Genomic DNA, 27,411 nt, shown 5'->3' with positions numbered 1-27,411 from the left:
GTATCTTGGGACGATATGGTTAGCGGCAGCCCGGCTTTTCATCACGCGCCTTGCCCTGCCTTATCTGGCGTAGGTCTACCACAGCAATGGACAAGCAAATAGTATGCTGACTACTGTACGATAGGGGTAGATTGGACTCTGGACTACTACAGTAATGACTCTAGCAATTCCTGACTTTCCCTTGATTGCTAGGACTCCCAGTCTATCTTCTTCGGTCAAGACTATTCTGGCGGCAGCTCATAAATCGTCCACCTGAAAACTATACCATAGCTAATGGAAGCATTTTTCTATCTGGGCTTTTCAAAGGGATTTGGACCCTTTCACAGCCCCTGTGGCTGCAGTTCTTGAGTTTTTGGTGTACATTTTCCAGCAGGACACTAGCTCATCTACAGTGAAAGTTCAGCTGGCTGCCATTTCCGATATTCATATAGTTGAGAACATGGCTTCATTAGCTTCTTCCAGACTTTGCAAAACATTTATTAACGGTCCTTTCTTTTGAGACCTCCAGTTAAAGATCCCCCCGGCAGATCTTACCCTAGTTTTACAAGCTCTGTTTGGTCCACCTTCTGAGCCAGCTGCTTCCGTGGATCTGAAATTTTTATCTTGGAAGACCACCTTTCTAGTGGCTATCACCTCTGCTAGGAGGGTGTCAGAGCTCCAGGCATTATCTGTCAAACTTCCATATCTGATTTTCCATAAGGACAGGGTCTCACTTCGTACTAATCCTTCCGTTCTGCCTAAAGTGGCCTCTGAAATGAGTATCAATCAGACGATCAATTTACCTGTTTTCTTCCCAAATTTTCATAACGGGGGGGGGGGGGTTAAATTGCATTTGTTAGACATACATTGACAGCTATGTTTCTATTTACATAGGACTAAGGCCTTTCGCAGATCTGACCAACTGTTTGTGCCCTTTTCTACACCCTTTCTGGGCAAACCGATCTCTAAAATAACCATTGCCATATGGATTTCTTCTTGCATCCTTCAGGTTTATAAAGACAGGGGCATGTCACCTCCAGGACAAATCAAAGCCCATTCCACCAGGTCCATGGCTCCGTCGTCAGCCTTTTGGTCCAGGGTGTCTTTGGACGATATTTGCTCGGCGGCTACCTGGTCCTCATTTCACATCTTCATTTTTCATTACAAACTGGACATGATGGCTAGAGAGAGAGCATACTTTGGCTCCGCGGTGCTCCAGAATATCCTTCCATGATGGCCACCTAAGTGTTTGGTAGCTGGGGACTCTGTTCCACAGGTTGATTATCAAATGAAGTCATCTACTTCAGATAAAGAAGTTATGTACTCACCATAACATTCCATCTGATTAGTTGGATTTCATTTGTCATCAGCTGTCCCTCCCTCCTTCCGCCTGACCTGCTCATGATGTTTCTACTTTGGTAAACAGGAGAGAGCACCTAGGTGGCTCTCCTGTGCTTCTTATTAGTCAGGGCTATTGGGTCAGGTTTATATTTATGGTACAGCAAACTTGATGTGAGGGAAGGAAGGAGATGGAGGGGTATTATGGGTAAGGGGGGAGCTTGGAGCTCGGAGCAGATGCTAGTGAAGTTGCCGTCTCTGATCCGATTGGATCCGAATACCCACAGGTTGATGACAAATGAAGTCCACCTACTCAGTTGGAACGTTATGGTGAGTACAGAACTTATTTTTTTTTTTTGCATCATACGTACCTTTTGGAATTGTGGCGAAAAAGTTCAGCCTTGGTCTACTCAGATCATAACATGTTTTCCCACATGCTTTTGGGAAACTATGTATTGTTTTGCAAATTTTAGCCAGGCCTGGATGTTTTTCTGTGCAAGAAAAGGATTCAGTCTTGCAACCCTACCCCATAGTCTAGACATATGGAGAATACAGGAGATTGTTGTCACATGTAGTACACAACCAGTACTTGCCAGAAATTACTGCAGCTCATTCAGTGTTGCTGTAGATCTCTTGGCACCCTCCCTGACCAGTTTTTGTCTTGTCTTTTCATCAATTTTGGAGGGATGTCCAGTTCTTTGCAACATTACTGTCGTCCCATATTTTCTCCACTTTTTTATGACTGTTTTCACTGTCTTCCATGGTATTTCCAATGCTGTGGAAAATTTTTTGTACCCTTCTCCTGACTGATACCTTTCAACAATGAGATCCCTTTGATGCTTTGTAAGCTGTCTGCGAACCATGGCTTTTGCTGCAGCAGACAAGTGAGTAAATGTCAGGAAAATCGTACTAGGACAGCTGAACTTTATTTGGGGTTAATCAGTCTCTTTAATTGATGGCATGTATGTTCCCAAGGAGAAAACTACTCATGTACCAACACCATTTCCCAACAGTTCTTGGAATTCATAAATTCCAACGCCCTGGATCAACTAATCCTTAGTCCCACCTGGTTCTCCAATATCCTAGACCTGGTCATTACCAACATGGGAAATCGATGCTCCACACCTATGGTCACCCCCTCATTGGTCAGGTCTGACCATAAGCTAATCACCCTTGACTTCCACATCCCACCCCCCAATAAGGAAACCTCATAAAAAATTCTCCAAAGCCAACTTCATGCTTTACCATAAGAAAATTAAAGTTTTGGAATAGCCCAGACGTAAATCCAATAGAAAATTTGTGGGGTGACCTGAAGAGGGCTGTGCACAAGAGATGCCCTTGCAGATTTGGAGTGCTTTTGAAAGGAAGAGTGGGCAAATATTGCCAAGTCAAGATGTGCCATGCTGATCAAGAAGACAATGCTGTAATTAAATCAAAAGGTGCGTCAACAAAGTATTAGTTTTAGGTTGTGCACACTTATGCAACCAACTTATTGTAAGTTTATTGCTTTTTATATTTTTTCCCCAAACAGATTTGTTTGTTTTTCAATTGAATTGTTTAGGTTATAAGTCACATTAAAGGTGGAAAAGTTTTCAAATGATTTATTGTGGTCTCATTTTTTATATCACAAAAAGTGATCAAAAAGTGGAGAAAATATGGGACAACAGTGACATTGCAAAGAACTGGATGTTCCTCCAAAATTGATGAAAAGACAAGATGAAAACTGATCAGGGGGGCTGCCAAGACACCTACTGCAGCACTGAAGGAGCTGTAGGAATTTCTGGCAAGTACTGGTTGTGTACTACATGTGACAACAATCTCCCATATTCTCCATATGTCTGGGCTATGGGGTAGGGTTGCAAGATGGAAGCCTAGTCTCACACAGAAAAACATCCAGGCCCAGCTAAAATTTACAAAACAATGCATCATTTCCGAAAAGCATTTGGGAAAATGTGTTGTGGTCTGTGAGACCAAGGCTGAACTTTTCAGCCACATTTCCAAAAGGTACGTATGCCGGAAAAACAACACTTTGCATCACCAAAAGAATACCATCCCCACGGTGAAGCATGATGGTGGCAGTATCATGCTTTGGGGTTGCTTTTCTTCAGCTGGAACTTGGGCTTTAGTCAAGGTGGAGGGAATTATGAACAGTTCCAAATGCCAGTCACATTTGGCCCAAAACCTTCAGGCATCTGCTAGATGCTAGAAAGATGAAGAGGAATTTCAACTCTCAACACTACAATAATCCCAAGCATGCATCCAAATCAACAAAAGAATGCCTTCACCAGAAGAAAATTAAAGTTTTGGAATGGCCCAGGCAGAGCCCAGACATAAATCCAATAGAAAATCTGTGGGGTGACCTGAAGAGGGCTGTGCACAAGAGATGCCTTCGCAGTCTAACAGAATTGGACCGCTTTTGCAAGGAAGAGTGGGCAGATATTGCCAAGTCAAGATGTGCCATGCTGATAAACTCCTACTCAAGAAGACTGAATGCTGTAATTAAATCTGAAGATGCTTCAACGTAGTATTAGCTTAAGGGTGTGCACACTTATGCAACCAGCTTATTGTACATTTTTATTTTTTATATTTTTTCACCCTAACTGATTTGTTTGTTTTTCAATTGAATTGTACAGGTTATAGGTTACATTAAAGGTGGGAAAAGTTTTGAAATTATTTACTTTTGAAATTATTTATTGTGGTCTCATTTTTTATATCATAGAAACCTGGCATTTTAACAGGGGTGTGTACACTTTTTATATCCGCCGTACTAGAATAAATAAAACTTCAGGGAGACACTCGGCATTAGATTGTATTCTTACAAACAAACCAGGCAAACTGACAAAAGTAGGCTGCCTGTCAGCAGAAGTGACCACATAACCACCATATGCTATTAGAATTCACCGTAACCTAGATAAACATATATCTATAATAAAATAAAATTTCAGCAAAGATATTTTCAGTGAAACGCTAAAAAAATATAACTGGAGCATACTTAGAACAATGCCGCTAGATACTGCTGTAGAACACTTTAATAACATATTCTTACAGACCTTGAATAGTCTAGCACTAGTATATAATAAAGTCCAACCCAGCACCATGGCTGACAAAGGAAAAAAATAATAATGATAAAAAGGGGATAAAGCTTGGCAAAACTGCTATAAAAATAGAACTCAAAATGCCCTCCAGAAATCTAGACATCTTAGAAACCTTGCAAATCTTCTTGTCAAACATGATAAGCAAACTTACTATACTATCCTACAAGACAAACGTATAAACAACCCAAAACTTATTTTGGTCATCACTGAATACACTACTCAGCCCTGGCAAGACCTCTAGTCCTTCTACAAAATTCCTACTTAGGTTCATAGGTGTGTACTAGGCTAATGGCCCTGGGGCTTTTACAAGCCTACCCCATAGTATTACCCTGGCATCGTGCCACCTGACCTTAGTTCCCAGTGCTTCTGTTGAATAAAGCCACTGGAGTGATCCCTGGGGTGAATTTTCTATTTCCCATCCACTCATCAAATTTATCTTGGAGGGCCAGTGAAGTGCTCTGCTTGACATGTATGAGAAGTCTATTCCATTGCATGGCTAGTCTCTGGGTTATGAACCTGTCCCCCAGCGTATTTTGTTGATTGTGGGAATGAGGTTGAGGTCTCTGGAGCGTGTGGTGCGGAGGGATTGGGATTTCTTTACATGTAGCATTTCCAACAGAGCTGGGTTATACATGGCTTTGTAAGTCGAGCAGAGTTCGCCGAGAATAGTTGGAGTTTTTTTAGTCTGTCCATATAGGACAAATGTTTAAGGCCTAGGATCCTCTTTGTAAGGTACTTTTGGGCCTCTCCAGTTGTTGCAGGTGTTTAGTGAGGTACATGCCAAATGGGGCATTGTACTCAATGATTGGCCTAATAAGGGAAGAGTAAAGGGAGACAATGACTTCTCTGTTCTGGATGCAAAACCCCTAGTAATGAGATATGCCACATAGGACTTTCTGACCACAGTGGCAATGTGGTGCTCAAAAGAGTGGTTTCTGTCAACCTGTGCTCCCAGATCTGTTATAACACCTTCTGTGTTCAGTGGACTACCATCAATGTGGTAATTCATGGGAACTGGGTTTTTCTCAAAGGGGATGACAACACATTTTTTGGCATTGAGCTTAAGGCCATGGTTCTGACACCAGTCGTTGATCTCAGTGAGGCCTTTCTGTAGGATGTCAACATCACTCTGGGAGTTAATAATAGCTTCCTACTTGCAATCATCTGCAAACTTGGTCAGTCAGGGGCCCTTCGTGTTGGCCTGGACGTCAGAGAAGTAGATACCAAACAGGAGAGGACCCAGGACCGAACCCTGTGGAACTCAACTCATGACTGGTCGGTAGTCTGACTTGGAGTCGCTACTTTCACACTGTGGGTTCTACTTGTGCGCTTGTTTGCAACCCACCTAGTGATATAGGGGCTGATGCCTAGCTTAGTGAGTTTTTCTAGGATTCCTGAGTGGGGAATGGTATCAAGGACCTTGGCCAGATCAAGGTAGGCTGTATGAATCACCTTGCCTTCATCCACAGCTCTGGTGACTGACTCAAAGAAGCAGACCAAGTTGAGCAGGCATGATCTACCCTTCACAAAACCAAAATGTGTGTGATCCAGAGTTTGAAGATTCCCTGTATCCTTGTTCATAGGTTGGTACTAGGCTATCGGCCCTAGGGCCTGTGCAAGACTAGCCATAACAATTCCCTGGCTATTTCTTCCCACAGTATTTACTTCCCTGGACCCCTGTCTAGCAGGGCAACTGATGTGATCCCCGGGGTGATTTTCCTATCTCCCATCCAATCGTCAAGGTTCCTTTTAAAGAGGGCTAAAGAGGCGCTCTGCTTGACATGTATGGGCAGTCTGTTCCAGAGTCTGGGGTGTCTCTGGGTCAGGAACCTATTCCTCCAGCATGTTTTGTTCATTTTGATGACCAGGTTTAGATCCCTGGTGCGTGCGTCTCTGAGGGATTGGGATTTCTTTAAGTATAGCATATCCAACAGCTCTGGGTTTCACATGGCCTTGTATGTTAAGCAGAGATCGCCTCTGAGTAGATGATATGCAACAGAGTATAGGTGGAGTTTTTTTAGACAGTCAGAATAGGGCATCTGCTTTAGGCCTGTGATTCTTTTAGTGAGGTATTTCTGCGGCCTTTCCAGTTGTTGCAGATGTGTTGAGAGGTACATACCAAATGGGGCATTGCATTATATAATGGGCCTAATGAGGGATGAGTACAGTGGGACAATGACTACCTTTTTTTTTTTTGGATGAAAAGCCCTTAGTGATGAGGTGTGCCACATAGAAGGATTTCCTGACTGTTTTGGCGATGTGGTTATCGAAGGTGACACCACTGTCCACCTGTGTCCCTAAGTCTCTTGTCACACTTTCGGTGTTTAGTGTACTGCCACCTATGTGATAATTCATGGGTACATGTTTCTTCCCAAAGGGGATAACTATACATTTCTTGGTATTGAGCTTGACCCCATTGCTCTGGCACCAAGCATCTGTTTCTGTATGGCCCTGTTGTAGAATATCCACATAATTTGGGGATTCAATAATGGCTCCCATTTTGCAGTCATCTGCGAATTTTGTTAGCCAGAGTCCCTTAGTGTTGGCCTGTACTTCAGAGACGTAGATGCCAAACAATAGCGGTCCCAGGACTGAACCCTGAGGTACTCAACTTGTCATTTGTCTAGAGCTGGATTTGCAGTCGGCAAGTTTTACAGTGTGGGTTCTGTCAGTAAGCCAGTTGGCAACCCATTGAGTGACTTGGAGATTAATGCCCAGCTTAGTAAGTTTATCTATGATTCCAGAGTTGGAGGATGGTGTCAAAGGCCTTGGCAAGGTCCAGATAGGCCGTGTGGACCACCTTACCCTTGTCCATGGCTTTGGAGACTGATCTGAAGAAGTCAGGCTGGTTCAGGAGACGAGATTGGCCCTTCACGAACCCAAACTGTGTGGGGTCCAGTGTTTGAAGGTTGCCAATGTCTTTGTTTATAAATTCCATGATGATATGTTCCATGGCCTTGCAGATCAGGGTCGTCAGACTAATGGGACAGTAGTTCCCCTGATCCAAGGTGGATCCCCCCTTGTGGAATGGGATAAATGTAGCTGTGCACCACTCAGTGGGCAGGAAGCCTGAGGTGAGTATGATTAAACATGACACTGAGGTGCCAGTTCATTTTGTAGTTCATGTAGTACACAGCCTGGGATGTCATCTGATCCCATGGATGCTGTATTCTTAGCTTTGGAGAGTGCGTTTTTTGCCTGTGTGGCCATTATTACCGGAATTTGGCAATATTTCAGTATTGAGATGGGCCCTTTAGGGGGTGAGAGGGGGGTGAGGTTTGCACTGAAGAGATCTGCCAGGATATTGGCAATATCCTTGGGATCAGTACATTTAATACCATTCTGTTGTAGCTCAGAGCAGATCTGAGCATTGCCATTTAGATTCTTGACCGAGCTATAGAATGCCTTGTGGCTGTCTTTGGAATCTTTGGCAATTTTATTTTCGTAAAGGAGGATTTTGAAGGATCTCAGCTTCTTACTTAGGCTGGTAAGGGAGTTTTTTTTGCATCTTGGGATTTTCCTCTTTTCTTCAACAGTTTCTTCCTTTTGTTGTAAAGTTTGTTTATGGCAAGGGACCACCAGATTGGCTTCCTTTTTTTGGAGGAGAGCATTTTGTTTCTGTTGGGGATAGCACGATTCATGCACGAGTGGATGTGCTCGTGCAGTGCCTTAGTGTAGGATTCAGCAGTCGAACTTTCGGTTCCCGTCTGCATGGGTGTCATAAAGTTTGTCACTTCTGACTTGAGTAGCATGAAGTTGGCTTTGGAGAAGTATTTTTACGTAGGTTTCCTTACAGGGGGGTGGGGGTGGGATGTGGAAGTCAAGGGTGAATAGCTTATGGTCAGACCTGACCAACGAGGGGGTGACTATAGGTGTGGAGCATCGATTTCCCATATTGGTAATGACCAGGTCTAGGATATTGGAGCCACTGGTGGGACTAAGGATTAGTTGATCCAGGGCATTGGAATTTATGAATTCCAAGAACCATTGAGCAAAGGTGTTTGTACATGAGTAGTTTTCCCAGTTAATGGCAGGGTAGTTGAATGAGTTATATAGCCTGGTAGTGCAGGGATGCTTTCTGCTGCCTTGAACCATGTCTCTGTTATGGCACAAATGTCGATGTTCTCCATTTTATGGAGTGCTCTGTGCGAGTACATTTTGAGATTTAGACTTCGAGAGTTGAGCAGCATCACCCTCGGACTGCATTTGTTTGTAGCTGTTACTGTGTTAATTTGGTCTTTAGAACACCGGCTAAAAAAGCACTATAGGGGTGGCAAGAGCCTTGGCCAGTATCCAGAAGCCCAGGGATGACAGATGCAGGACATCTCTGGCAAAGCATTGAGGTCTGTCAATCATGTCATCCCAGGTAGACAGACACTGGATCCCCTTAGAATGTCACCAGGAACTTGGCCAGTTGTTGAAATCAATCATTTTTTGCTTGTACTGTGGTATCATTCTGAGTGATCGTAGGATGCTGCTCTGGGGTAGTGTCATACCCGCCTGGGCTACATAATCTGAGCGCTCCTCCATGTCTCTCTTCATGTAGTCCAGGGAGGTACGTCTCGGGTCATTCATACCCACATGTACAATGATAGTGTCATATTTTTACAAACTGTTGAGGGACCTGAGTGCTTGTGTTATGTGGCGGATCCTGGTGCCTTACAGGCAGCTGACTGTTACTTTCTCCTTATTCAACCTAGTGAGTAGGACATCAGTGTGCCTCACTATCAAGTCACCTATAACTAGTGTATTGGGCATGGTGTTTTGGCTTATATAATCGATATTATCTGTCTGACACACACACATTTGCACCCTCACTCTAACTCTGTCCAATCAAAACCACCCACAGCTCTTCAATTTTAGTCCAGTGCCTACCTCACTTATAAGGAAGTTGCTCCTTAAACTAAAAACTACTTATTTTGCTGTAGACCAACTACCATCAGACTACTTAAAATGGCTGCAGAAGTTGTAGCCTTTTCTGTGTCCATACTGATTAATAGGTCCATAGCAGAAAGATATGCCCTATTACTGTTGAAAAAATCCTGCATCATACCATTGCAGAAAGATGGCATATCCACAAAGTTTAATAACTACAAACCAGTAGTGATTATCTCCCTTCTCCAAAATATTAGAGAAATGCATCTGTATGCAGCTTATGCAATACCTAAACTCAAATAACCTGCTCTCAGAAACACAACATGGTTTTAGGCCCCAGCACACCACTACTGCTCTACATTTTACCAGTATAATAAACTAGCATAGAAAGAGATCTGCTTGTGTCCACCTTGTACTTAGACTTGTCAAAGGCAGTTGATACTGTCTTACATCAGCAACTGCTTGTTCGACTCTCCTCAGTAGGACTTAGCTTAGTACTAATCTATGACCTCTATGACCTAACTGCCATTGTGAGCCACTTTACGCCTAGCCAAGTATCCCCTGTGAGACTCAAACCCTGCATCTTGTGTTTGCAAGGCAAATACCTTAACCATTAGGCCACCTTCTCATTATGACAAACAAGCCATGCAGGCCTCGAACCCAGGACCCTATACACCACAATCACAGTAGTTAACCACCAAGCCATCACAGAAGTACATGGCAAACTTTTGAGGGACCTGAGTACTTAACAGTACTCCTTGTTGTGGTTCCTTACTTTTCTATCTGGAAGGTAGCAAGCCGTTAAATAGCTACAAACATTCTCATCCTTTCAATCAGTTACTACAGGTGTCCCTCAGGGATTTATCCTGGGTCTCCTGTTTGATTCTCGGCTGGAGTGCCTTCTGTGTGGAGTCTGCATGTCCTCCCTGCAGTCGAGTGGCCTCCGAAAGGCATGCGTGAATGGGCGTGCCTTCACTGAAGGTTGGGCATCGGGCTGGCAACTCAGCACCATAAAAACCTACTGCCAATCATTAGCGGACCAGAGTTCCGCTGTGGTGACCCCTAACCGGGAAAAGCCGAAAAGACAAACATTAATGACCTCCAGTCACCATGCTAGTTTAGTTCAGTATGCAGATGACACACCTCCACTCACCATGCTAGTTTAGTTCAGTATGCAGATGACACAGCATTAATATGTGCCACCTCAACAGTAAATAAGCCCCAAAACATTACCCAAAAAAAGCTTTCTCCTCTGTAGAAACCTGGCTGAAAGAATAAAACCTCCTACTCAGCCCCAAGAAAACTCAGTTAATGCTTTTCAGCTCAAAACGTTGCCAAAATCAAAAGCAATCTTTTACCATAAAGTCAACAAATAAATACGGTCATTGAAACTGTAACTCACAGTAAACATCTAGGTATTATAACAGATAACAGTCTCAAATATGACCAGCATATACTGCACACCATTAAATCTACACATCAGAAACTAGGCTCCATATATAGGATCAATGGATTCCTTACAGATACTGCAAGAAAAACTCTGTCCACCACCTTCTTACTGCTGATTCTCTTGTACACTGCTCCTATCCTAACAAATATAAACAATTCTCAAAGAAAAATTTCCCTCCTACTACAATAAAATAGCAAAATTTGCCACCAGTCGCTCTCAAAAGAACCCACCATTGTCTTGGCCTATAGCAGTTAAACTGGCTTGAACTACACAACTGTCTAACATATTCACAACTGACTACAGCAAACTAACTCATTCATCATCCAGAAAAATGCCCTGCAGTACAAAACTTATTAATACCTTACTATCCAGCAAGGGACCTCAATTCTAGTAACAGAATTCTTACACATAAGTCAATTAATGTTGCAGGAGACTCACTGTACTCCCATTGCATTGCTAAACTCTGGAATAATATCTCCATGCAAATAAAACTCTCCAACAAACTCAGTAGTTTTAAACCACTGCTTAAACAACATCTTAAACAATCCTGGTCCTGTAAACGCTCATTACAGGATTAAAACTTTTTCAATGTACAATACTATCCAAATACTCTCCTTAAACATAATATTCTCGACCTCTTACTAAAATACATAACTGCTGCTTGTACAATCCATTAAGTTGCACATTTGCCTTCTCTTTAACTTCCAATTCTGTAAAATCTAAGAATGTGTATGTATAAATATAACTACTGTCTGTGTGTAAATGTATATAGAAATGCAAGTACTGTTTTGTGTATAATTTATAAATAGAAATGTAATTACTCTCTGTTTTTCTGGAACTTAGTATTATGCAATGTAAGCAAACTGAGTATTTATCCCCGGGCCTCCACTGAAAATGGGTATTACCCAGTGAGACTTTCCCTGTAAACAAAGACAAAGAAATAAATAAATGTAAGTTTCCTGGTAACACTAGATTTAATAGTTGCTTATCACATGCCCATTCATGCAGACTTCAGGCAAGTTCATTAAGGTTTTGTGTGTCTGGATGACGTTATTTTTTACCTAAACCTGTGGACTATCCACTGCACCAAGAGCATTCAGCGTCTAGCTCCAGTTGCAGCTCATTGCAGGCTACAGAGCATCCAGATTTTTTAATATCTGGACAACTTGCTTATCTTTGCAGAGTCTTTTTCAAAGTGTCAGGAATCACTCTCTCTGTAGTGAAAAATGTCTTGCACGAAGTGGGATTTCAAGAGAACATTCAAAAAGAGTTGCTGGGGTGAGAGCTACACACCTTGGTTCAAAGAGCTTTTCTTCCACAGGAAAAAAATAGATCTATATTTAGATCGATGTCTGTGAGGAAGTGCTACAAGATTACAGGTCCCATGGCATACAGGATTCTCATGATACCCCTAGCAAAACTCCACATGAGAAAGATGCAATGGTATCTGAAGTTTCAGTTCCAGCACCAACACTATTGGTCTTTTCAATTCCCAGTTCTGGGGTTTGTTGGAAGAGAAATCATTTGGTGGAGATAGAAAATATCCCTAAATCCATGTTTTCCTTTTTCTCCTCTTCCTTGCTGCAAGTAGTCGATCACCGCAGACACTTTGGACTTGCTTGGGGAGCAGTTTCAGAAGGGATTAGCATGCAAGGTGTGTGGGACACTTAAGACAGTTGTAAGCACATAGGTGTAAAAGAGATAGTTGCCCTTATCAAGGCACTCAACTCTGAATCATCTTTGGTACCTGGGACCTCTTCAAGTGGTTACAGACAATACCATAGTCATGTGGTACATCAACAAGCAAGGGAGAGCCAGTTGTACCCCCTTTGCAGACTAGCGATGTCAGCTTCGGATATAGATTCATAGCACACTGTCACTCTCTACAGGCATCCAGCATTCTGTCAGGGCAAAATTGTGTGACAGACAAGTTGAGCAGGACAAGAAAACGCCCTCACAAATAGAAACTAGATCAGAGAGTCTTCCAAGATTTGATCCATCTGTGGGTGTTTCACAAGCAGACCTATTTGCCTCCTCTCTGAACAATCAGCTGGCAAGATTCATCTCCAGACAAACACCTATGCTTTTCCAGCCTTTCCACTGATATCCAGGGTACATCTGAAGATTCAGAAGGAATCCCCTAAGATCATTTTGGTGACTTCCTTCTGGCCCGAGCAACATTGGTTCTCTTTTCTTTTAGAAGTGGCCAGGGACAATTACACAAACTTCCTCCTAAAATGAATCTACTCGCACAGCATCAGGTATGTTTGATTCATCCCAACCCCAATCAACTTCATCTGACTGCCTGGATGATAGGATCTTAATTCTCTTCAGGCACCTGCTTACTGAGGATGTGCAGCAGGTGCTAATGAAGGCAAGAAAGCCTGCTACTAGAAGATCATATATATATAAATCATATAAATACATATAAATACATATAAATCATCAGTATTAGCGAATGCAAGAGGGTTTATAGTTGCTGCCTTTCAGGGCTATTTGTCCCCTGATTTTACAGTATTTGTCAATTATTGTCCTGTGGCTTTTCTAATTCAGCGGATCTAGATGCAGTACCTGTAATGGCTGCAGATAATCTAAATTAGTGATTTCAATTTCAGTAACAGCATTATAGTACAGTAAATGCCAGCTGCAGACTGCAAGACATCATTATCAGAAATTCTTCCTCTTCACCCATAGATGATTACTTTTCTTGCACACACTCCCTTTAATCAACATTGGTTGGTTGCTGTGCTTCCTTGAACATGGACTTCGGTGCATCTGTCATGAACAGATGTCTGCACAGCTTTCTGTCCTTTTCCTGACTAAAAGTTTTGCTTCTGCTACTAGCTGCAGGCTGCAAAACGTCCTGTAGTTCTTTTCAAGGCCGCAGGAAGGGCAGGGTGAAGGGGGTGGCTGCTACAGGCACAAGCTGTTACAGGTACAATGAGCACTGAAGAGAATGCAGTTTGTTGCCGGACACTTAAACATCATTGCCAAGTGTTTAAGCAACCATCTTCAATGACATCACAGTCTGAGTTTGCAGTTTTACAACAGATCCTTGCTAAAGGTCATAGAGTTATATATCTTTCCTTTTTTGCTCTTAGCTTTGAGGGCATTTGTGTTGTCAAGTTTGGGGTTGAGGTACTGATTGTCCAGGATACCAGCTGTCCTTGCTAAACACTGTTTTAATTTTGTTTTCCTCAGGGCTGTAAGTTTAGGAATATGAAGTTTGTCATTCTCATTTATCTGTACCTCCTAATATATTTCCAGAAATTCCTTTACATAGTGTTTGTGTTTGATTTTGATTGTTTGATTTTTATACGTCCTTAATGCAGTTGAAATAATCTGCTTTTCAACCTTTTTTACAGTTGTGCTGGATACAGATTGAATACCTGTGACAGTGTAATCTTGTGTTTCTAAAGTTGCAAGGTGGAATTTCTCATAGCTTTTACAACATATTTTTCCCATAAGGTCTTCACTGTATAATTTTCTCTGCTTGTCCTTTTTATTGTTGACAGAGTAGAGTGGATGTCTTAAGTTTGAATTTTCACTCGTGCACAAGTTTCATGACTTTTTTTTTTTTTTACTTTTGTGTTGTGGACATTTGCCAGATGTGACAACATACCCAGATATCACCATGTCAAGTAGTACATTCCATATAAGGAGTTTGGGAAAAGACCACAGTGAGGCCATAAGGTCATTGAATGTCTGATGAATTTCTAGATGTTACAGTAACAGCATGCTGTCCTTTTATGGTGTCAAGATTATTTGTTTTTGTTAGTTAGACGTGGTGTATTTTTCCCGCCTTTTTGGTTCACCTGCCAGAAAAAGTCAGTAAAAAGCTATTGGGTATACCTTTTAAATGTAGTATTATCAGACATCTAAAGTGTGTTCTGTCTTGTATATTGTTAAGTAGTTGTGTTTTTGTTTTAAAATATGGGTGTTTCAAGTAAACTCTGTAGTAGTAACTATAGAGTTCTGATAGCTCCTTATGATGTGGTTTCTCTACTCTGTGGTCTGTAACACATGCTGTACCGTGAATCTTTTAATAGTGTTATTCCAGTTTCTTTATTTCTTTCTGTAGCTTCAGTGTTGTGGTGTCGATAACTTGACTGACTGGAAAAAAACAGAGTGGTTCAAGCAAGGAAATGGCACAGTCCCTGTGAGCTGTTGCAAACTCAGCTTCTCGAATTGCACAGGGAATGTGAGCCATATGGAGGACCTCAATACCCAGGTAAGAGTTTTGCCATTAACCATTTCAGCCATGTAAATTCTTTGCTCTTTATTACAGAGCCGTAACCTGTACTAGAGTGGATACAGTGCTGGATTTGATGTGAATACTTGACCTTTTACTATTAATGCAGCCCTCTCACTCATACATCTAGTAAGCCAGCAGTATGGCTTTTTTTAAGTTATAAATAACTTAAACTTATGACAATGGATATGGTAATGCAGCAATGTTAATATTCATTTTCTGGGCACATAGTCGTGTACATCTGTTTCAGTAAATATTGATGACATTATACTAACAATACAGTCTTTTTTTTATGTGTTGATTTTACTGTCACATGTGCAAACCTGTTTAGGGAGATTTTTCAATTGTAAATAGGCAGTGTGAATTGGGACTTAATTCAGTTAAACTGAAATAAATTAAATGTATGATGGCATTTTATATTTTATATTTTCATACATCACTTATAATCTACCCAATCATTGTCAAACATTACATAGCTCATTCCAATTCCTCCTTTCTTTTAAACCTCGTTCGTCCCCTGGATGTATTGTTCCCACAGTTTCCATTTTTTCCCTATGTAATGTCCCCCTATCCTTGAAGATCCTAATTCCAGTTTTATTTCTGCTACCATATTCACTACTTCTAGTACAGTTGGTTTAGACTGTGATTTCTAGTTTCTAGTAATTGCTTTTTTGGCAGGCGCCATAATTAGGCTCAGCAATGTATTACTATGTCTAGGCAATTCCGATTCTGTGTCATAGTTCAGAAAAATCATTTCCCTAGTTACACCAATTTGCTAATCCAATATCTCTGATAGAAATGTAGGCACGGCAGTGAATCTTCAGCCAACTCTTTAGACTTCCAGAAAATATGTTTCCAATTACCTCTGTCTTCCCCATCACACCTCCAACATTTGCTGCCTACCTGAGGAAAAATTATCTGGAGTCTATGGGGTATAAAAATATCTACATAAACATTTCCAAGCAAAAATCCTAAATCTTCTAGATTTCGTTGCATATTTGGGAGACTAACCTATATATCCCCCATTGTTTCTTTGTGAATTGCTTATCCAGTCTCTCTCTTCCCAATCCTTTCTAACCTCCTGTGATTCTTATAGTTGTCATGCAGTATTTTATATGCTGTACTAATTATCCCTTTTTAACAGTAGCTTCTGCTCTTGATTCTATTAAAAACTCTACCAGTGCTGGTCTTTTGTGTAGGAGCCCCCCTATCTTTTTCTCTTTGCCTATATTCTGATATCAGTCCTTGATAAGGAAGGCAATCTCTAACCTGTAGTCCAAATAAGTTCTTGGTGTCTTCCCATTCTGTTACCATTCCCTCTCTAGTTATTTCCTCCCAATACCTTGGTTTCTTTGCCAGTTTTCTCCAATAAATTCCAGCCATGTCTTGCCTATTGTCTGTATCCCTAATTGCAATCATCTCTGGTGGTAGAATCTCCTTTCTCCGTTCCCAAATTGGGTTAGTTCTTAGAATACTTGCTGCTGCTTTAACAATAATCATACAGAATATTATATTCATATTCTCTTTAAAGGCTTGCATCCAAAATCCCAGCCTCTGTCTGTTTCTTAAGCATCCCTTTACACTGAATTATAGGTTTCTGCTTTTGCTATGTATAGGAGCCTTAACTATGTAGCGCTGAAGTACCCTTTCAAATTGAATAATCCCAATCCACATTGTTCTGTTGGAAAAAAAATCAAAAATCATCTTATCCCACTTTACTCTTTCCATCTTCCAGATAAAAACCTTCTTCTCTTTATTACTATCGACAACTTCTCCTCTGGTTGATAAAAGTATGCCTGACCCTTGTATAAGACTAAAGGGACTAAAAGATTTTAACTGCTTGTGTCTTACTATCCATATAACAGAGCTTCCAATTTCTCAGTTTTTGTGTTATCTTTTGTTTAGTCTCTTTCCAGGTATCCATTTTCTTGTCTTTTGGCTTTTCCCAGTTAGGGGTCACCATAGCGGATCACTAGGCCGCTTATGATTGGCAGTGAATTTTTACAGTCCTGAGTTGCCAGCCCGGCGCCCAACCTTCAAAGAAGGCACACCCATTCACGCACCTACCTGCATGTCTTTAAATGTCACTCAACCATGGGGAGGACATGCAAACTCCACACAGAAGGCACTCCAGCCGAGAATCGAACCAGAGAGCCTCTTGCTGTAAGGCAACAACACTAACCGCTGCACCACCGTGGCTTCATATATCTGTAGCTATTACACTGGAATTATTTTCAATCCATGCTCCTAAATACTTCATTTTATCATGTCCCCATAAATATGGATATTGCTGAACCAGTTTGTGTGTGGGTACATAATTTACCGTTACTGCTTTTGTTTTAAGATATGAAACTGTCTCAAAAGTGTTTCATAACTATATCCTTTTCTGGTTTTGTCCAGTATAAAATAATATCATCTACAAATAGAGCCAGCTTTTCTTGACTACCATGCCAATTATATCCTTGGATTTCTGAGTCAGTTTTCTTTGCCAGTAGTTCTAAATATAATGCAAATAACAAAGCGGAAAGAGGACACCCCTGCTTAGTTACTCTGGTCAAGCAGAAATTATCAGAGAGGAACTCACCCACTTTGTTTTGCCTCCAGTCCCTCATATATCCTCCTAATCAACATTATTATTTTATCAGGGAGTGCAGATGCTTCCATTGCCCTACTCATAAAGTTCCGATGTACTCTGTCAAATGCTTTCTCTGCATCAAGACCCACCAGTGGTGGTATATTCTTACATTCTGCATCCCTCTGGATCATCAGTGTTCTATTAATGTTATTGAATGTCTGACTCCCCTCTGCAAAACCACATCGATCCATATTTGTCAATCTTGGCATCATTTTTGCCATTCCTGTAGCCATTATAGACATAAACAGTTTATAATCATAGCTTAGCATTGAAATGGGCCTGTATGAAGCTGGATCTGATTATCATTACCCTCTTTAGGTGTAACAGCTACCACCGCTTTCTTCCAGGATGCTGGTACTTCTCCTCCCCTTAAAATATTGTTAAAATAAACCTTCCAGGTCTTTATCAGTTGTTTTCCCTCCTAGCTTCAAAACTTCCACAGGAATACCAACTATTCTGGGGGACTTTCATGTAGATTGGTTATACATCACCATTTTTATCTCATCTCCTCCTATCCTGTTAGTAATTGAGCCTAATTTTCTTGTAAACTTGGCATATTTAATTCTTCCATAAACATTTCCATTTGTACCTTTTCTGGATTTCCATATTTTTCTGCTTAATGCAGACTTTCATAGAATTTCCAAAATATTTCTAATACCTTACAGGATCTCTTGTTATCTTCCTTGTTTAAAGGCTCCCTAAGGTTGTTGACACTCCTTTTTACTGTTGCCTGATTCATGCTAAAAGTTTTTGTGCTGAAGGGTTATTATCAAAAAGCAGTTGCTTAACAGCAGTCTTGATAAACTCATGCATATTATCGAGGTAATCCCTTATTTTCTGTTTAGTATTCTACAGGTGTTCCTCCTCCTCTTGTTCTGTGAGATTCCCTCCTACTCTGCAATACTTAAACATTTGCAAGTCCCTCTAAATAATTCTTGTTGCTTCTTATCCATATGTCTTTCTTTTATTTCCACCTTATTTTTTAAACTCCACATTAATTTTATCTCACTCCCTAGCTCTTTCAGAAGAAATTTCTACTTCTCTAATAGCTCCTGAATAATTTCCACTACCTATTCCTTAAATTCCTCTTCAACGGATAGGTGGGAAAATACCAGTGTCTCATTCTTATTTCATTACCTTGTGTTTTAGTTTAGTTATTATTGGCACTTGATCTTATTGGGTACATATCAGGACATTCAGTTAAATGCACATGTGCCTGTGAAATGTAAATTCTGTCTAGCCTAGTCCAGTTTTTGTATCTGGGGAATAATATATAAATTCACTCCAAACTCCTAGTACTGAATTCACATTTTCCATACCAAATATTTTTTTATAAATTTCTTTAGAAGTCTACCCTCATTTGTTATACTTTCCCTTATGGGCCTCCAAACACATCTTCAGTTTTGCAAATCAAATTGCAATCCCCACCTATAAGTAATATTCCTTGCAGAAAGTTGATTATTCCTCCCAGAGTTTTCTTAGCAGTTTTGGGTGAAATATAAATACATGCCAGTGTCATCCTCCTCCCATGCCAGTATCCCCTTAGTGCTATAAATCTGCTATTGTTTTTTTTTTGTCCTCTTCTATCACTATTGCAGCTCCTCTTGCAATTAATATAAGTACTCTTATTTCCCTTTGTCCCAAGTATTCTGCTGAGTAACCATCCTGAAAATCCTTTCTTTATCAAATTCATGTGTTATTCATTTATTGGCATTTGTTTACTAGGTTAGTCCACTCAACCAGTATGAGCCCATTTCAGTGGAGGCCAGGGGAGAAAAGCTCCACAATTAACATGTATATAGACAAGTATTTAACAATACATAATGTAAGCACAGAAAATGTCAAATTGCTACAAATTAATAGTCAAGTTGCAGCTTGATACAAGGAAGATAATAAAAAGCTGACATTTAATAAACTGCTTCCAAAGTAGGGCTATTGTTATAACAGAACTTTTTTGGGGGAATATAGATTAATTACAGAGAAACATTATGAGGGCTAGGTGGATGGGTACTGAGAGTATTATTCAGAAGAAGAGGAAGGCAGGATTTAAGGAGGGAGCTTAATGCTTGTTCAGATCGAGGAAGTCGGGATTTAAGGAGGGGAGCTTGTTACTTATTCAGATCTTTCCAAGTATGTGTCCTGTAGCAGAGCTATTTGCACTCTGCATTTTTAATATAGTTCACTACTTTCTTTTTTATAGTTATCTGTGAGACCATTGACATTTAAAGACATTGCAGGAAGCATCAGTGTATTAAAGGTTATTATTCCCACTTATGTACAACAGCTTTTTTGTTACATGCATACACAGTTTGGCAGTTTGATTTTTTGTTATACATTTATTTCCTGTCATATCCACGTGAGCCTAAGTTGCATCTTACAAAACTCTGCTTTATTGAAAGCCCTCAAAAAATCAAACACACCCCATACCCCCCTACAACCTGTTAACGTAATACTAATGCACAGAATTGTGTACATCTTCAAATATTGACGTTTTACCCTCGTAATAGGAACAGATGTCCCAAACTTACAGCCATACTCTTTGATTTGAGTTAACCTAAAAAAAGGTTATCCGTACTAACACGCATGGTGTATCCTCCACGTCTACTAAGTGCTGTCTGTTTTTCCTCTTATCTTTATCACTCTTCCCCTACTGGGAAAACAACTGAATGCTTTCAGAGAACATTATCTTCTGGCCAATTTCTTTTTATCAGATTGTCTGCATGGAGACATGAGGGTCAGATACAAAATTGTTAATAAGCATACATTTATTTTCTAGAAAAAAGCCTTATACTATTCAGTGTTCTTTTTCATTTACTTGCTTTCTCTTAAAACTTATTACTAGATCAAGTTAAGTTCCTTAATCCAGCCATTCCACCATGCAAGAATGAGAAAAAACACAATATTTTCTTGTTGTGCTCTTTTAACCAGATGTTTCTTTTTTCTTTTTTTAATACATTGCAGTGCCCACAAAACTGAGCAAGGAGAAAGAAAATAAAAGCATAAGCACGTGTCTACAATTGTATCCCCATTATATTCAGAAACAACTGAGAGAACTTCACTGTATAGCATACAAAGAAAATAATGCACTATAAAAATAGTACTATTAAGAAAACGTTTGTTTTACTTAGTTATCTTTCTTCCTCCCCTTCCCCAAGTATTTTTCAGAACATTAATGACATGAAGTAGGGCATATGCTTTAGACTCCCCCACAAGTCCATCATAATCCAAAAAAGTCTAATATTCCAAATTGTCTTGTTCTGTTATATTGCACAAATATAATTATTGCTTTTGTAATCCCACATTTCAGTTTCCAAGTTACTGGTTTTATTCCTGTTCATCTCCATGTCCCAAATCCTGTCTCTGCTTCATTTCCAAAATTTCTTTTTCTGTCATATTGCAGAAGTGTAATTATTTCTTTTGTAATCCCACTTTTCAGTTTACAAGTTGCTGGTTTTATTGCTGTTCATTTCTATCTCCCAAATCCTGTCTCCTCTTCATTTCCAATGTACTGTTCTAGTCAGCTCTTGTGCTCCCTTCCTTCTGTCCAGCATTTTCTGTTGAAACATTGGGAAAGGTTTCACTTGGACAGTGTCTCTGTGGTCTTTTATTATTATTACCGTAAGATCAAGAAGTAGAATCTCCTGTTTCCACCTCACTTTTTGTTGGACAAACTTTTATATTTCCTCCTTAACATGTACGTAATCAAAAACTGATTTTGTCCCTCCAGGGAAGAATATTTTCAAGATAGTTGATTACAGCAGTTTGAGTCTCATGCCTGGTTCTAGACATTCCCTGAATAGAGGAATAAATGCACTCCTTTTCTGCCTGGTATACAGGGAATAATCCTTCTCCATAAACACTCTGCTGTCTCCCACACTTCGTATTTTGTCCTTCTGCCACAGTTTTGTCAGAGTCAACTCCTTCTGCTGATAGGATTGCATCTTTATTATTAAAGGTCTAGGCTGCTTTCTCATAGCTAGGTTTGGAGCATACACACAATGTGTCCTTTCAATTAACTCCTGCTGTGGAATACCAATCCAATTGCTTATTTCTGTTCTCATAAAATTAATAGAGTGTTCCTTCCAGCTTCTCTGGTATAGCTGAAAATCTCAGGTTTTCTGTTTTTGGTCTGTCCTCTAATTCTATTATTTTTGAAACATATGTTATTCAGCAGTCTCTTATTCAGCCAGCCTTTTCATTTCAACCTCTGATTTTTTTGCATTTTTATCACCTCATCTGAATATCTGTTTAAAGATTCTCCCATTTTTCCAGACTGTTGTTGTTTGAGTTGATATACTCCATCAATGCTGAGTTTATTTTAACCAGGTCTATGTGCAGTTTTGTCTTATACATTCCTGTAGGTTACTAGAAGTCGTGTCTACAGCTTGCACTACTTTATGCTGAACAACTGCAACTTTCCCAGTGTTTTTTTTCCTCATTTTTTTGTAGCTGGTTTTCCTTTAGGTCCTCTGTATTTTTATTTTTCTGGCATCCAGGCAGTGCACTTACTAGCCAGCTACTGAAATTTACCCAGAAACACACAAGTTCATTGGCCTTGTCTGCTCAGTTTCTGTTTTTACACTGAGAGAGCTAGAATTAAGCTGTTACTCAATGTGCAGCCATCTTGGAAGTCCCTAGGCCCAAAATCATTGACAGAATTACTCACAAAGTTTATAAAATAACAAGTTTTGCATTAATATGCATTTTGGGAAGGATGCATAGTCTGAAACTGAAATGTCTAATTATTTAGTTAACTGCATTTGTCAGCAGTTTGCTAGAAAGTCACAAGCAGCCAACTATATGAGGTAAAATTGGGGATATTCTGTGGTATCAGAGAAATCTGAGAGCTTGTAGGATCATCTTAATTTCAGAATTCATTAGGTTAAATAACTTGCATAAAAATCCTGTTGCATACTGTATCATACATCCAGATTTGAATGATTACCTCAGATAACCCAGTTTAGTATTGGGCACATCTGTCCCCTTTTCTCAGTAGCTTTTTCTGTACTTTGTGTTGAGCCAAGTTTCTGATCCAAGATTTGGGGACCCCTCATGTAAGCTACATTTCATCACTTCCTCCGTACACAGATAATTTCAACATTGGATAATCTGTGTGTAAAAGTTGCAAATTCTCTGAAATCCTTACCTCTTGTGTGATTTAAATATAACCCTAATTCACTAAATAAGCAGAGCAAATATTTTTGCATCAGAATGCTTTTTTTCTGAGCAGTAAGTTCAAAACTGTAACAACTGAAGTCATTAACTGAGAATAACCTTCACTAAATTACCAGAAAATCAAACATGTTCAAGTATTATAGCAAACAATGGGATAGCTGAAGGGCATGAGGGGATTCACTTGCCTTGCAGTTTGCCTTTTAATTCATTTAATCACAATAACATATGAAGTGTACTCTGTAAAGAAAGTTGTAATTGTTGGACACAGTGTGTGTGTCCATCTTTGCCTGTAGCGAAGTGTGTTTTTGTTTGTAGGTGTGTGAAATGTAGCTTGTAATTTTGGGTGTAAAATGGTTCCTTGAACAATAATTGCATATTCTACAAGAAGTCTGAAACATCAGATGGAGGAACTATTTTACATCAAAAATATTAAAAAGCATGTACTAAAAATACAAACCGCACATTATCTAAGTGCAGCAATGTACAAAAAGGTGGGCGTTGTCAGGGTAATAACTGACCTTCCAGGGGTGGTAAGGGCCTCGGCCTCTGCCTCTATGGTGTTCGGCCTCAGAACACTCCTGGGTGGTCTGTTATTTCCATGATATTGCTCACTTTATTTGGCATTATTGCTTGCCTCATATAACATAATGATTCCTTCCCATCCCCTGAAGCTCCAGCACATTCCTCTCACTGCAAGCGTCCAGTTCATGCAAATACATGATCTCCCCATTCTACTTCAGAGATCTTTTTAAAAGCCATCAAAAAATGTACATTAACCCTAGTAGCATTCCTGGACATGTATGCCAAACAACTTTCCAAGCCTGAATCGCATATTCTTAATCTTCATCACCCCAGGCAATATACCTGTCCATTTGACTTACAAATCCATTTCCCAAAACCCATATTGATTTGTGCAAGAAGAATACCAATACCAACCTGTAATCAAATCTGCCCAATCACAAAAACATTTGAAAAACTCTTTTATAAGCAGGTCAAGGAATACCTCAGTAAATATTGTCCTAACTGATTCACAATACTGCTTTCATAGTTGACACAAAACATTAACTGCAATATAAGCTGTAACTTATGAGATATTCACATCTATGAGGAAGGGGTGTCTTACTGTGTCATCTTCATTGAATTGTGCAGGGACTTTGAAAGTCCAGAGCTGCTCAGACAATTGGTCAGACTTTGTAAATACAAATAAGAAATTATAGTTAACCTCTAAACTGAAGCCGACTAGTACCTAGGAAATGTTTAGGACCAGCAAAGTCACCAGTTTATCATCTTTCCCTAGTTTTGCGGCCCCTCTTCTTCACTTCTGTGCAGGTGTTGACCTTTCTCTGTCATCAGCTGCTTCTCCAGCTCCTAATTCAGAAACTACCAAACAGTATCCAGTCTCCACTGGATTATCAGGATGGCTGGCCCTGTGCTATAACTCTACTGACCTACAGTAAATATGTTATTAGCAGTGTACTTGGAAGCATGTCATAAACATGTTTATAGAACTGTATTACTTTATGAATTGTTAATAATGTACATGGAACCAATGTCCTGAAGAAGTATATGAAATAGTATTACTCCCGGTTTAATTTCTCAGTCTTTTGAGTTTCTCTTACCATGCCATGAATGGACTCCATTCCTAAGTCAAAATATGATTAAAGTTCATGAAATTAGTATTGTTTCAGTCTTTGATGTTAACCAAAAGTGTTCTTCGCAGCATACCCAATGAGCCCAGAACTGATTCCTGTAATTCAGAGTTACATGTATCAATGGCATATCTAAATATGACTGTAAATTCTTTGAGACCCATTGTTCCTACTACTTTCTAAACTGCCTGGGTGTCCTGCTTCACATTTCCCTCATTTCTGCCTGCAAATCCTTGTATTTTATGACTTTCTGTACATGATACAGCTGTAATCAGACACTTATTTCAATAATCTGTTACTTTTGCTTTCTTTTCATGGACTATATCTGTTTTTCTTTACAGCTGTAATCAGACACTTATTTCAATAATCTGTTACTTTTGCTTTCTTTTCATGGACTATATCTGTTTTTCTTGCATCTGTTTTTCTTGCATCTGTTTTTCTTGCATCTGTTTTCTCAACTGTTGGTAATGGGTGATCCCAAGTGATATGAACTTCATTCTCTATAATGCTTTGTGGCTCATGTTTCCAATAATTCTAGGCTACTTTATTAATGTAATATTTGCACAATCCCAATGCAGCAGTCTTGCCACATTTATACCTTTCAGTATACAGGCCCCCTACCAGTAGTGTCTCACACCCAGCAACAAGATGTGCAACAAAATCTGCATTTGTCCGTTTCTCTCATATGTTCAGTGGACTTTGTAAAACATGTACTTAGTCAACTGTTGGGCCGCCAAAACTAACCTTTCATGCTTTTTGTTTAAATTCACCTTTCCTTAACCATTCCTGTATCAGATCCTGATTGATATGAGGTTGTTCTATGAATTTTCTGTATTTGCAACTATATTTATGCTTTTTCCACATTTCTTGCTTTCTAACTGAGCCTTCTTATTTTGTTTGTTAAGAAAAAAGTCAGCGAAACCAAAACGCAAACTCGCTGCCACTCGCAACAATGTTATCAACAGCAGAAGTACACAATTCCAACACCACGTATAGAATAAAGCCAAATTTAATATCAAAAGTTGAGCACTTTCACCCGCACAAAGCGAGCTTCATCAGAACAAATTAATACAACAACTAAACGACATTTAAATAACCATTCTTGGCGCCAAAAATGTCTTAAAGCTATAGGCAATGAATAACATTGACACATATAAAATACATTAAAATGTGTTATGTCTAAAAGTTTTCTTGTAAAATACACTAGTAGTTAATATTATATCTACCAAAACAATCCATGTAAGTTGATTATTTCATGAACATTGTTAACACTATATATAAAAAAACTTTCGTGTTATAAATGCATTACCTGTCTAACTCCAAAATGGGTTTGACAGTTATAAATTTGGATACTTTTATTACTAGTGATGGAAATAGTTTTAAATCTAACATTCATAGAAAAGTCACATTCATTAACTCATATTTAGAATTTAACAGCAACCATCCGAGAAAACTCAAATATAATATTTATAAAGGACAGTGTATTAGAGCTATTAGAATGACATCAAAATATATTGATATGCTAGATGAGGTGAACTTTATTACTAATTTATTTAAAGAACGGGGATATGACTATGATATGATGTTGGATATTAATACTTATAAGTGAATGGAGGAAGAAATTTATACCTTTGTTAGGTTTGAATATGAAATTGAATTTACAAATGGAAAATAAAACTGTTATTACTACCAAAAGGGTCAATAATACATATAATAGAGCTTTTATAATTGAATTTGACCCCCAAAGTAACTATATTAAGGTATCATGAATCGGAACTGGCATATATTTTTAACGGATCAAGAGATAACTGATACCCTAGGATCCAAGCCTTCCTTTGTTTATAAAATTCAGCATCTGTGTTATGTTCCAGAGTCTTTATAGATATTTCTCCAAAATGTGTCTATTTCGTTTTTTGGTGGTGGTTCTATTCCTTTTGCTTTGTTTCTCAATTCTGTACAAAACTTTTTTGGGTCATCAATAAATTTCTTATGTTGTACTTTTCCTTTATATTTATCTGCATATCTTCTAAGTTTTTCAGCCTATGCCAATATGTTTAGTTTATTATTTGCAATAGTGTACGATCGATCCCGGTCTGTTCTGTCACTACACGTTTTATTACGTTTGTCTAAGTATTTTTGTTGATCTTTTCTCTCTTTTCCCCTCTTCTAACAGTGACACTTTTTGTCTTAATCATTTTGTAGTTTTCTCTGATGCTTCCGTGGTGACATTTGATTTCTTCCCTTCCTTTCCCTTATTGCTCTGAATGTTTGTGGTAAGACTTTATCTGTTATTAATTTAGCTGTACATCAATATATACTATTTACTTCTGTTTTTTATCAGACTTCTAACATTGAGTCCTGTTTACTTTATGTAATGTGTTTCTTTCATTGATCTTAATATGTCTATCCATTTCTATTCAAGCAACCTTTCCCTTAGATCATTTTCATCTAACGAATGGCAATTGCTCTCTGTGTCCTGCAGGCATTCTACAGAACGTTCCAGAGCATCTTCCTACAATATATTCTGTTCAGTTGCTTCCTGTGTAATTTATTGCTCTTTCATTTCTGAATTCACCGGCCTTTCACTGCATGACACTGACTGTGTCAAAGTTGCCTTTGTTTCCTGCTCCTTTCCTTGCGGTGCATTCTCCAAATGAACTTATGTACTGATTTTCAGCTGAAGGCTCCAGAGTATTTTCATGTGGCAAGTGATCATATGCTCCCCATTTCACCTGTTTCTCCTTAATTAGAAGACTCGTTTCATCATGCTGTGACATTACCAGAGTTGTATTTTCAATACTAAATCCTTCACTTCGCAGGTAATCCACAACTTCAGTTTCTGTTTCTTTAACTTCTCCATTACTAATCCTCTTTTCCACTTTTGTTTTGTTTTCTTATTTTTAGTGTTGTGAAAATGTCCATATCTACATGCTTTTGAATTTCTCTTCAGTACAAAAAAGCAG

General features: G+C 39.3%; 1 protein-coding gene across 1 annotated transcript in view; it reads left to right on the top strand.

Moving 5' to 3' along the window:
* LOC122807188 (tetraspanin-36-like) overlaps positions 1-27,411 on the top strand; it is a 476,995-nt gene that overhangs the window by 300,133 nt on the left and 149,451 nt on the right. The window contains exon 5 of the mRNA XM_044078240.1: positions 14,819-14,968. Within this exon, the coding sequence (XP_043934175.1) occupies positions 14,819-14,968 (150 nt within the window). The remainder of the gene's footprint in view (positions 1-14,818; positions 14,969-27,411) is intronic.

This window comes from Protopterus annectens, chromosome 1.part1 (assembly GCF_019279795.1).
Source record: "Protopterus annectens isolate FY-2018-M chromosome 1.part1, PAN1.0, whole genome shotgun sequence".
Taxonomy (NCBI): domain Eukaryota; kingdom Metazoa; phylum Chordata; order Ceratodontiformes; family Protopteridae; genus Protopterus; species Protopterus annectens.
The sequence above is the reverse complement of the archived record's forward strand: the minus strand, read 5'-3'. Positions and strand labels throughout refer to the sequence as shown.